A 13,191-nucleotide genomic window follows, 5' to 3' on the forward strand; every position below is an offset into this window, starting at 1 on the left:
CCCCTTTTCCCAGGTTATAAATAAAAGTAAATAAATAAATAAATAAATAAACATGTTTGCTATCGCCGCGTGCGTAATCGCCTGAACTATTAATTAATCACATTCCTGATCTCGCACGGTAAATGGCGTCAGCGCAAAAAAATCCCAAAGTGCAAAATTGCGCATTTTTGGTTGCATCAAATCCAGAAAAATTGTAATAAAAAGCGATCAAAAAGTCGTATATGCGCAATCAAGGTACCGATAGAAAGAACACATCATGGCGCAAAAAATGACACCTGACACAGCCCCATAGACCAAAGGATAAAAGCGCTATAAGCCTGGGAATGGAGCGGTTTTAAGTGTCGTATATTTGTTGACAATGGTTTAAATTTTTTACAGGCCATCAGATACAATATAAGTTATACATGTTACATATCGTTTTAATCGTAACGACTTGAGGAACATATATAACAAGTTAGTTTTACCCCAGGGCGAATGGCGTAAAAACACATTTCCCCCAAATAAACAAAATGCGTTTTTTTTTTTCAATTTCACCACACTTTGAATTTTTTTCTGGTTTCGCAGTGTACTTTATGCAAAAATTTAGCCTGTCATTGCAAAGTACAATTAGTGACGCAAAAAATAAGGGCTCATGTGGGTCTCTAGGTGGAAAAATGCAAGTGCTATGGCCTTTTATGCACAAGGAGGAAAAACCGAAAACGCAAAAATCGAAATTTGCTCTGTCCTTAAAGGGTTAAGCACTATATGAAAGCAAAACTTTCCGTAAAGGTATACTTTAACATAAAAAAGCAGTTAGTAATTTGCTTTTGCTTGACATAAATTTTCTTTCTGAAAAGCATATGACAGATTCTTAAATAATGCGACAGTTTTTTTCTGACCCAGACACATTTTGTTTTGAAACCGAAATGTACAGAAAGCTGGCTATGAATGATAAGAGGAGGACTAGAATATTGTGGATTGATGTCATTATCATATCATTTTACCTGGCACTTGAAAGCTACTAATGTCACCACATTTCACATCTTGCAGCTGTTTTTAAACCAGTAAACAGTAATTGATTACTCTCTGCAAAATGACAGATCCTTTCAACACTGATAGTATGGGGTTTGTCTAGGTAATAAATTTACACTTGAAATACTCTATTTTTTTCCTTTTTTTCTGGATATAACATTGTAGTATAATTTTGACACATTTGTAGAGGCAGAGGACAAAACAGAGATTCTCTTTTATTGCATGTACATTAACTTTCAAATGTAGAACCAATTAGAAAAACAACTTGCTGGGTAGGTTCCTTTCTCCCTATGTACCAGTCTGTCATTATATATTTTAATCCCTTTATTGTATTACAGTACCCTGGAATGAATTTGCATTTTAAAATGGTTTTTATTCTGATTATTATCATTATTATTTTTAACCCCTTAGTGACCAGTCATACAAGTTTTTCTACAATGGCCACTAAGGGGACAAGCGGCTAAACTGCCGCCTGTTAATATGGCAGCCAGGCTCTGGCACTAACTGATAGGACCTGAAAAACCTCATATCTTAGTAGTTTAACCCAGTCAACTAGTTAATGCAGCACATAGCGAATGTGTAGGGAATCAGCAGCCTGGCTGTATACATTAACTGTCAACATAAGGCTGGGGCTACATGTGGTGTTTGTCACTGCAGATTTCCCTGTGGAAAAAGCTGCAGCATTTTGGTTAGGGATGGTCCGAACCTGAACTCTCGGCAATGATTCCCGCTGTCTTCCACCTCCGTGGAGAGGGTGGATACAGCTGGAGGACCGTCTAGAAAACTGGGATGCAGCCATAGCCATAGGCTGTATCCCAGTTTTCCAGGCGGTCCTCCGGCTGTATCCAACCTCTCCACGGAGGTGGAAGACAGCGGGAATCATTGCCGATAGTTCAGGTTCGTACGAACCCGAACCTCGGCAGGTTCGGACCATCCCTAATTTTGGTGTATCTAATGTGCTGTGTAAAAATGCTTGTCATAGTGTCAGAAGTTTTGATTGGCTAGGGTCTGGGTGTTGGTCTGGCCATTCGTTTAAATTAAAACTTCTGATGTATCAATATTACATGCCAGAAGTTTTTTTTACGCAATGGGTAGCCTTAAAGCTTGTGGGGCAATTCACTTATCATTTACTTTATTTAATTTTTTGTTTTGCTTATTTTTCCCTTTCCTACTTAGATCCATAACAATTTTATTTTCCACCAACAGAACTGAGTGAAGGTTGATTTATTTGTGGTTATAAAAAAAGTACTTTTAATGAGACTCTTCATTTTACCATATAATGTTTTGTGAAACAAAAAATCATCAGAATTGTCAATTACATATAGAGAGAAATGTACCAAGGCTTCTATAACTTTTATACCAGTTGCTCCCATACTTCAACTTTTTGAAACACCGCACCACTGACAATACTTTTGCGACATTTGATTAGCAATTTTTTTATGTAAATACACTGCAGTCCAGAGCACATCTATATAGCAAGTCTGCTAAAATCCTTTAGAAATCATGTTTTAGTTTTTTCATAGTGAAAATGCTTTTGATTTATCAAATTCTCTGTTACAATTTAAAATGTCCTCCAAAACTTTTGATATGTCAAAATGTAGGGAAGTTGTGTGAAATGACAATGACCATTTAAAGAACACACCAGGATAAACCAGTACATTGACACATATTTATTACTACCACAATTATTGTGCAGTTTACACAAAAAAGTCTGTCCTACTTGATGTGCCAAATTCATTATGAGACCAACTAACAGCTAGTCTAAACTTGGATAAGACAATCTTTATATATGTCAGGTATTTATCAAGCAGCCTGATAGAATAAATCTGACACATTGAGTTTTCACAGTATGAGGCTAGGTTCACACTATGTAACTGTGCGGCTGTATTTTTTATGCGGCTGTAAATGTGCGGATGAAACTACGGCCGTGGGAAAAAATAGACATGCGGCTCAAAACATACGGTCATTTACTTGGAAATCTGGTTCAACTAAAAATAAGAAATAAAATCTTAAGAAAGTGATGCAAACACCTCTGGATGCATCTGGGAAAGCAGGGAACACGGTTTACATGAATTGCTATTACCGGGGTTTGCGATCCTCTGCACTAATGCCGATGTCTCTCATGGTTAATCTATTAAAATAATAAAACACATTTTCGTTGTAATAAAGTCCCTTTCGTTGTTCAATAATTAAATTTAAACTAATCCATCATTTTGCAATTAAATATACTGTTAAAATAAATATATAAATAAATGTATATTTATATATATATATTTATTTTTTGACAGTATATTTAATTGCAAAATGATGGATTCGTTAGAATTAAATTATTGAACAACAAAACTGATTTTATTTCAACTAAAATGTGTTTTATTAATTAAAGGGGTTGTCCGGCGATAAAAAATTATTCACAGAATAACACACATTACAAAGTTATACAACTTTGTAATGTATGTTATGTCTGTGAATGGCCCCCTTCCCCGTGTTTCCCCCCACCCACGCTAGACCCGGAAGTGTGGTGCATTATACTCACCGCATATCGTGTCGTCCACGGTCTCCGATCGTCAGCAGTGACGTCTTCTTCGGGAGGCCGGCGGATCTTCCCGAGTGCCGGCAACCCTCTGCAGCGTCATCCGAAGCTCAGCCGCGATTGGCTGAGCATAACTGTGCTCAGCCAATCGCGGCTGAGCGGCTGATGACGCGGCCACGTCATCAGCTGCTCAGCCGCGATTGGCTGAGCACAGTTATGCTCAGCCAATCGCGGCTGAGCTTCGGATGACGCTGCAGAGGGCGGCTGGCACTCGGGAAGATCCGCCGGCCTCCCGAAGAAGACGTCACTGCTCAGGATCGGAAACCGTGGTCGGCACGTGACAGGTAATGTATAGCGCACCACACTTCCGGGTACACGGGTGGGGGTGGTGGGACACGGGGAAGGGGGCCATTCACAGACATAACATACATTACAAAGTTGTATAACTTTGTAATGTGTGTTATTCTGTGAATAATTTTTTATCGCCGGACAACCCCTTTAAATATTAATTAGTACAGGAAGCTCCATAAGCCGTTAATTCATATTGCCGGCAAAAGAGTATTCTGTACTAATCATCACTTTACTTTAATGAAAACATCAAATGTTTCTTCTAATTATGTTATCACAATAGCATTATTAGAAGAAACATTTAGAATTATATGTGCGCTCAGCTGATTGGCTGATCGGCTGAGCGCACATATAATTAGCGGGTCCGCAGCACAGTGACTTCATTGTGCTGCGGACCAGCGAAGAGGACACATCGGGGTGAGTATAGAGCTCTCCCCACCCCCTCCCCAGCACTGCACCCCTCCCAGCAAGGAAGGGGGGTCACTTAACCCCTTCCTTGCTGGGATGGGTGCAGTCTGACATCAGTCTGGCCCCCAAGGGGTTAAGGGGGATGCAATACATCCTCCCTTAACCCCTTGGGGGCCAGACTGTAAGCAGCGATCTGTAAAGATGCTGCATACTGTAAGGAGCACAACACCGCTCACAATGATGGGTGTTGTGCTCCTGTTTGTGTGTTTTTTGTGTGTTTCTCCCTTTTTGTTTTTCAGATATCGGTATCCTGGGGATTACGTCGGATTCCGTGGACTACGTCGATGACCAGCGTTTTTTTTTTTTTTTTTTAAATAAAATGGTCAATGAGGGGTGTGGGGGTGTTTTTATTTGAATAAAATTTTTTTTTAACTTGTGTCTTGTCTTTATTTCTTTACTTTATAGACTTAGTAGTGGAAGCCGTCTAATAGACGGAATCCATTACTAAGTTGGGGCCTAGTGTTAGCCGGTATAAAATGGCTAACACTAACCCCCTATTATTACCCCAGTAACCAATGCCACCAGGGGTACTGGGAAGAGCCGGGTGCCAGTGGTCCCGGAGCGTCAAAATTGGCGCTCCTGGACCGGGCGGCAGCAGGCTGGTAAGATTTAGGCTGGGGAGGGCCTAAACCAATGGCTCTTCCCACCCTGGTGTTACCAGGCTGCTGTCGTTTGGTTTTTAACCCGGCTGGTTATAAAAATAGGGGGGACCCTATGCGTTTTTTAAAATTATTTATTTATTTATTTAAAAAAAGAAAAACGCATAGGGTCCCCCCTATTTTTATAACCAGCCGGGTTAAAAACCAAACGACAGCAACCTGGTAACACCAGGGTGGGAAGAGCCATTGGTTTAGGCCCTCCCCAGCCTAAATCTTACCAGCCTGCTGCCGCCCGGTCCAGGAGCGCCAATTTTGACGCTCCGGGACCACTGGCACCCGGCTCTTCCCAGTACCCCTGGTGGCAATGGATACTGGGGTAATAATAGGGGGTTAGTATTAGCCATTTTATACCGGCTAACACTAGGCCCCAACTTAGTAATGGATTCCGTCTATTAGACGGCTTCCACTACTAAGTCTATAAAGTAAAGAAATAAAGACAAGACATAAGTTTAAATTTTTTTTTCATTCAAATAAAAACACCCCCACACCCCTCATTGACCATTTTATAAAAAATAAAAAAAACGCTGGTCATCGACGTAGTCCACGGAATCCGACGTAATCCCCAGGATACCGATATCTGAAAAACAAAAAGGGAGAAACACACAAAAAACACACAAACAGGAGCACAACACCCATCATTGTGAGCAGTGTTGTGCTCCTTACAGTATGCAGCATCTTTACAGATCGCTGCTTACAGTCTGGCCCCCAAGGGGTTAAGGGAGGATGTATTGCATCCCCCTTAACCCCTTGGGGGCCAGACTGATGTCAGACTGCACCCATCCCAGCAAGAAAGGGGTTAACTGACCCCCCCTTCCTTGCTGGGAGGGGTGCAGTTCTGGGGAGGGGGTGGGGAGAGCTCTATACTCACCCCGATGTGTCCTCTTCGCTGGTCCGCAGCACAATGAAGTCACTGTACTGCGGACCCGCTAATTATATGTGCGCTCAGCCGATCAGCCAATCAGCTGAGCGCACATATAATTCTAAATGTTTCTTCTAATAATGCTATTGTGATAACATAATTAGAAGAAACATTTGATGTTTTCATTAAAGTAAAGTGATGATTAGTACAGAATGCTCTTTTGCCGGCAATATGAATTAACGGCTTATGGAGCTTCCTGTACTAATTAATATTTAATTAATAAAACACATTTTCGATGAAATAAATTCAGTTTCGTTGGTCAATAATTTAATTCTAACGAATCCATCATTGTGCAATTAAATATACTGTCAAAAAATAAATATATATATAAATATACATTTATTTATATATATATTTATTTTAACAGTATATTTAATTGCAAAATGATGGATTCGTTAGAATTAAATTATTTAACAACGAAAGGGACTTTATTACAAAGAAAATGTGTTTTATTAATTTAATATATTAACTATTAGAGGCATCGGCATTCGGCATCATTGCCGGCTATTTTTGAAGTACTCCGTATGGACCGCCTGTCAATCCACGGCCGCGTTTCCAGCCGCAAACAATGGTCTTGTTCATTTTTTACGGGTCCATTTACGATCGGGCCGTAGATTCATACATAGTGTGCACTGTGCAGCCGTATATCCTATACTTTCCAGCGTACGCATGAACCACCAAAAATACCGCTGCACAATTACAGCCGCAAATACAGCCGCACACTTACATGGTCTGAACCTGGCCTGAGGCTGCGTTCACACTACGTATATTTTAGTCAGTATATGTATATTTCAGTCGGTATATTTCAGTCAGTATTGCAACCAAAACCAGGAGTGGATTAAAAACACAGAAAGGCTCTGTTCACACAATGTTGAAATTGAGTGGATGGCCGCCATTTAATGGCAAATATTTGCTGTTATTTTAGAACAACGTCTGTTATATTGAAATAATGGCAGCTATTTACTGTTATATGGCGGCCATCCACTCAATTTCAACATTGTGTGAACAGATCCTTTCTGTGTTTTTAATCCACTCCTGGTTTTGGTTGCAATACTGACTGAAATATACGTAGTGTGAACGCAGCCTAAGAATTGACAGTTTCAGCCATTTGGTTCACTGTGTATTTATACTGCATGGCCTAATGTGGTGGTGCATGACCTTTGTCACCTCCAACCCACCCCCCTTCACCCCTAAACTATCGTCATCTGCTGATTCCAAATCTGTAATTTTTACATGTCTACTCTTTTGCATTTCCCAACTGTAAGCCTGCATGTTGATGCATAGAGAGGACTACTTAGCTCAAAAATATAACAGAGAGGACTACTTAGACTCCTATGTCTGTGGGCTTATAGCAAAGGAATACAAGTACGTAGAAAGATAAAAAGTGCAGATTCAGAATCAACTTTGTTAAATCTATCGACTGAAGCATTTCTGAAGTGTTTTGGAGGTAAAAGAGTCACTTTAAGTTTAGGGGGTGTTTTGGGGGTGACAGATCTTGATGGTGTGTCATGCTCCATGCATTAATACTTCAATTTATACATTGCTGTAATAAAGTTATATTTCTAATATAACTTCAAGTTTGTATTTGTTATATAACTTATCTACTATTATACATTAAGTGAATCAGTGAAGTCCACAGCATAACTAATACCTGCCCCCCATCCTCCATGTACTGTGTCTTCTTGTTAAAATATACAGTACAGGAGGTGGGTGGTGGTATGTGTGTCAGCACCACTGCATGCGTGGCAGCCTGTGCAATATGAGAGATGATTACTCTGCAGAGGCTGCCACACACATAGCGCTACTGACAGCCTCCCTCTACAGTTCCTGGCTCCCGTCACTCCTTACTGCTGCCACTCAATGTAGATAAGTAGATAAGTAAAGAAATGTGCATTTATTTTAAGTTATACAAGATTTTTTTTTTTTTTTTTTTAAATGATTACTCTCTGGAGTACCCCTTTATAAGTTTTTCATAGTCTTCTTCCTTACAAAGATATTGCAGCATAGTCCTCCTGTAGTGGATGCTGCACACCCAGCATATTCAGTAATGTTCATTCTTATAGTAGTCAGACAAGAACCTTAGCTTCAACATAACTGCTAACATAGTAAAGTAAGAGAAACACAGCAAACACAGTCACCTAGACACCTAGAACACATGAAAGTGTAATGCATAGAATTAAATAGAAAACCGTCTCTGACCTACCACAGTTATCTTCATCTGCTTGATTTCCACACTCATCCACTCCATTGCAATGCATAAACTGAGGAAGGCACTTTGTGATATTACCACAAGGGAAGAATCCAAGAGGACAACTGTTTTCTGACCGATCACTTTCCGAATAAGCAGCTAAGCAGTATAAAAGACAAAAGCACATAGATTTAGGCATTATCCAAAGGTGAATTAGTTTATACATTTTATGCATATTAATACTGTATATGGCACTTATATTGTACCAGGTCTATCACTTTGCAATGAATTAGCACTGCTATGCCAACTAAGCTCTGCTTGCATATATCAGTCATTTCCATAGCTCTAAACATGAACATGAACTTTTATATGCATCTGTATATAAATTTAATACAAAATGAGTGATCTGCAATCTTTTTTACCTATCTGATGGCTCTCTTAGGCTGTGTTCACACATGCATTCACATTGCATTTTCATTGCATTACTGCATGATTTAATTGCAGTAATTAATAATTTTATTGCCTTCCTGACATCCTTTATATCATTTAAGGAAAAGTTTTAATATGTTATTACTTATGAAAAGTTAGACAAATTCCTAATGTACATTAAAGGGGTATTCCAGGTTATTTTGATATTAATTCTACTGATTTCTCTTGTAATATAATTAATATATCTCATTGGTTTCTATAATAAATTTTGTCTCTTTCTCTCTATTTTTATGTAAGTCACGTGTTTCTGTGACGTCACCGAACCGGAAGTGTGGGGACTTCCCCGACTCGGCCGGCCTCTTAGTGTTTATGTAGTTAGAAAGCTAGCAGAGCTTTACAAACGGCCTCCCTGCGCACGGGAGGTCACATGACACCCTGTTCCCGGGCGGCCTGTCAGTGTGAAGGAGGTCGCATCCACCTCCTGTATAATCACTAAAACCCTCCACCCCCTGCCAGTATAATCATCCCGATGTCTCCCCCGGCCCCCTCCATCCTGTGTATACAGTCCTTTTCAAAGATCTCTCACCCCATCCCCCGGTCTCGGCACCTCTTGCACTCAGCTGACAGGCTCTCTCTCTCTCTCTCTCTCTCTCTCTCTCTCTCTCGCTGTGTGTGAAGCAGGAGAGATTTCTTTCCTGCTCTGTACACAGTTCCTGGCAGCTGAGTTTTATCGGGGCAATTGACAGGCACTGTGTACGGAGCAGGAAAGAAATCTCTCCTGCTTCACACACAGCGAGAGAGAGAGAGCCTGTCAGCTGAGTGCAAGAGGTGCCGAGACCGGGGGATGGGGTGAGAGATCTTTGAAAAGGACTGTATACACAGGATGGAGGGGGCCGGGGGAGACATCGGGAGGATTATACTGGCAGGGGGTGGAGGGTTTTAGTGATTATACAGGAGGTGGATGCGACCTCCTTCACACTGACAGGCCGCCCGGGAACAGGGTGTCATGTGACCTCCCGTGTGCAGGGAGGCCGTTTGTAAAGCTCTGCTAGCTTTCTAACTACATAAACACCAAGAGGCCGGCCGAGTCGGGGAAGTCCCCACACTTCCGGTTCGGTGACGTCACAGAAACACGTGACTTACATAAAAATAGAGAGAAAGAGACAAAATTTATTATAGAAACCAATGAGATATATTAATTATATTACAAGAGAAATCAGTAGAATTAATATCAAAATAACCTGGAATACCCCTTTAATTATGGGAAATGCACATATAGGGCTATTTCTCTTAATTTAGTAGATCATGAAAACATCAAATTCTCAGAAATAACATGACGAACCATGAACCAGGGTGTAATTCCTATGGAGTGGCCAGCAGGGGGCGCAGTATATGTAGAAGCCTATGGACTTTATTGAAGTCTAAGGAGTATGTAATGTAATGTGAAAACTACACTTTATTGATGACTATGTGTATGGGGGATAAATGGAGGGCACCGAGCAGGGAGGGAGAGAGGTAGTCCCATCTATATACCTCCTCCCTCCCTTCTTGGTGCAGTGGTACAGAAAGACACTGTTACTCTTCCCATCATCTGCTTATAGTATGAGCAGATGATGGGAGTAGTAGTACTATGGAGATCCGCAGCACCAAGCCCCGGCCTCCCCCGCCACTGTCACCAGCAACTTCCTGGACCTAGCCTCCCCCACCGCCGCTGGTAACTTCCTGCTTCTGGCCCCCCATCAGCAAGCCCCCTGGCCTCCGCCGCCACCGGTAACTTCCTGGACCTAGCCCCCCCCGCCGCCACCGGTAACTCCCTGCTTCTGGCCCCGCATTAGCAAGCCCCTGGCCTCCTCCGCCGCAGCCGGTAACTTCCATCTTCTGGCCCCCCATCAGCAAGCCCCCCCGGCCTCCGCCGCCGGTAACTTCCTGCTTCTAGCCCCCGCATTAGCAAGCCCCCCGGGCCTCCTCCACCGCCGCCAGTAACTTCCATCTTCTGGCCCCCCATCAGCAAGCCCCCTGCCTCTGTCGCCGGTAACTTCCTGCTTCTGGCCCCCCATCAGCAAGACCCCGCTGCCACTGTGCGTCCTACTCACTTCCCTGCCATGCTGATCCGGACTGTCAGCTCCCTGCTGCCCCCACGTCCTGCCGACTTGATGATGAGAGCTGCTGGGGGTGACATCCGGGTCAGAGTCGGCAGGATGCCGGGGCGGCAGGGAGCTGACAGTCCGGACCGGCATGGCAGGGAAGTAGGACGTGCGGCGGCGCCGAAGGCCGGGGGGCTTGCTGATGGGGGGGCAAGAAGCAGGAAGTTACAAGCGGCGGTGGAGGCCGGGGGGCTTGCTGATGGGGGGCCAGAAGCAGGAAGTTACCGGCGGCAGAGGCCGGAGGGCTTGCTGATGGGGGGCCAGAAGCAGTAAGTTACCGGCGGCGGCAGAGGCCGGGGGGCTTGCTGATGGAGGGCCAGAAGCAGGAAGTTACCGGTGGCTGTGGCGGAGGATGGGGGGCTTGCTGATGGGGGGACAGAAGCAGGAAGTTACCGGCGGCAGAGGCCGGAGGGCTTGCTGATGGGGGGCCAGAAGCAGAAAGTTACCGGCGGCAGCAGAGGCCGGGGGGCTTGCTGATGGAGGGCAAGAAGCAGGAAGTTAACGGTGGCTATGGCGGAGGACGGGGGGCTTGCCGATGGGGGGACAGAAGCAGGAAGTTACCGGCGACGGTGGGGGAGGCTAGGTTCAGGAAGTTACCGGCGGTGGGGGAGGCTGGGGCTTGGTGCTGCGGATCTCCCTAGTACTACTCCTCCCATCATCTGCTCATACATGAGCAGATGATGGGAGGAGTAACAGTGTCTTTCTGTACCACTGCATCAAGCAGGAAGGGAGGGAGGAGGTATATAGAGGCACCTACCTCTCCCTCCCTGCTCGATGCCCTCCATTTATCCCCCATACACATAGGACTAGCCAGATATCCCTCCGGGAAGGAGGGAGGAGATATATAGATTGGCCTACTTATCTCCCTCCCTGCTCGGTGCCCTCCATTTATCCCCCATACACATAGTCATCAATAAAGTGTAGTTTTCACATTACATTACATACTCCATAGACTTTAATAAAGTCCATAGGCTTCTACATATACTGCGCCCCCTGCTGGCCACTCCAAAAGAATTACACCCTGGTTCGTGGTTCGTCATGTTATTTCTGAGAATTTGAAGTTTTCATGATCTACTAAATTAAGGGAAATAGCCCTATATGTGCATTTCCCATTGACTTCTAGGGCCACTTAATATGGTGGTTTTGGTGGTTTCCTAACAGGAGCTGCCCCCTGGCTGGGTCCTTCCCGGAGGGATATCTGGCTAGTCCTGTGTTTTGAGACTCTTAAATGAGGCTCCACAGGCTCCTCTTTTGCATATTCATGTTTCCCAGGAGGCAATGCACCTAGGACTTCACTGCATTGAGCGCTTTCACTAGCAGCCGGCAGTGTTGTCATTTGGCTTGTCTCCCTGAGTTCAGCAATCTGTTTCTCTTATGCCCCATACACATAGTGATCAATATAATGTAGTTTTCTCATTATATTACATACTCCATAGACTTCAATAAAGTCCATAGGCTTGTACATATACTGTGCCCCCTGCTGGCCACATCATAGGTTCTTGACGTCATGTTATTTCTGAGAATTAGAAGTTTTCATGATCTACTAAATTAAGGTAAATAGCCCTATATGTGCATTTCCCATACATTAATGTACATTAGGAATTTGTCTAACTTTTCATAAGTAATAACATATTAAAAAATACTTTTGGCCGGAGTTGCCCTTTAATGCAATGAAACTCCAACATGTGTCTGGATGTGCCGCTCAGCCAATCAGTGCACAGCCGGAACATGGACCGGTAATATATGTACTGGGCCGTGGGGGGTTAAGGGGGCTGCCTTTTACATACTTGCAGCAGTATGACAATTCTACTCGGAGTATGTAGTCTCCTTGACAATGACAGTGAAGAGTTCCCCAGTGGATATCGCTGCAAACTTGCATAGTGAAATCTGCTGTGGATACGTTATGTGTGAACCCACCTGTAGGCTACATTCACACTTTCCTGAATTTTTTCAGGATCCTATATTATGTCTGCAATCTTCTTCAATTCGCAAAAAAATACGTATGTTATGTATCCGTTACCCTTTTTTTGTGGATCCATAAAAGTGGGAAGTTGTTTGATAAAATGTCTGCCAGGAGGACACCTGTGACATCAGAATTGTGGATTAATATTTTGTGGACATCACAAATGACACTTCCATATCATTTGCGGATGCTACCCTAGCACATTACCATAGATTTCTATGGGATAATCTGTGCTACAATTATGATCCAGACAAGGGTTTGTCAGTAATTTTTGTGGCATGGATTACGGGCTATTAACAGACCCAGACGTGTCAATAGCCCAATAGGTATAAACAGGTCCTTACTCTTGTCTATAAATTATAGACAAAAGTAAGAAACATGTGAATGTAATAATAATAATAATGATAATACTAATAATACATTTAATTTATATAGCGCTAACAGATTCCGCAGCACTTTACAATTCTGGAGGTACATACATAGACAAAAAAATCAGACATAACAAAGATACACATGTAATTATCAAACCACA

The 13,191-nt window shown here is 43.0% G+C and overlaps 1 protein-coding gene across 1 annotated transcript in view; it reads right to left on the reverse strand.

The window, feature by feature from the left end:
- Positions 1-13,191, reverse strand: part of RXFP1 (relaxin family peptide receptor 1) — a 136,336-nt gene that overhangs the window by 71,038 nt on the left and 52,107 nt on the right. Inside the window, exon 2 of the mRNA XM_069976181.1 lies at positions 8,139-8,282. Coding sequence (XP_069832282.1) covers positions 8,139-8,282 — 144 coding nt within the window. The remainder of the gene's footprint in view (positions 1-8,138; positions 8,283-13,191) is intronic.

The sequence above is a fragment of the Dendropsophus ebraccatus genome, chromosome 7 (genome assembly GCF_027789765.1).
Source record: "Dendropsophus ebraccatus isolate aDenEbr1 chromosome 7, aDenEbr1.pat, whole genome shotgun sequence".
Taxonomy (NCBI): Eukaryota; Metazoa; Chordata; class Amphibia; order Anura; family Hylidae; genus Dendropsophus; species Dendropsophus ebraccatus.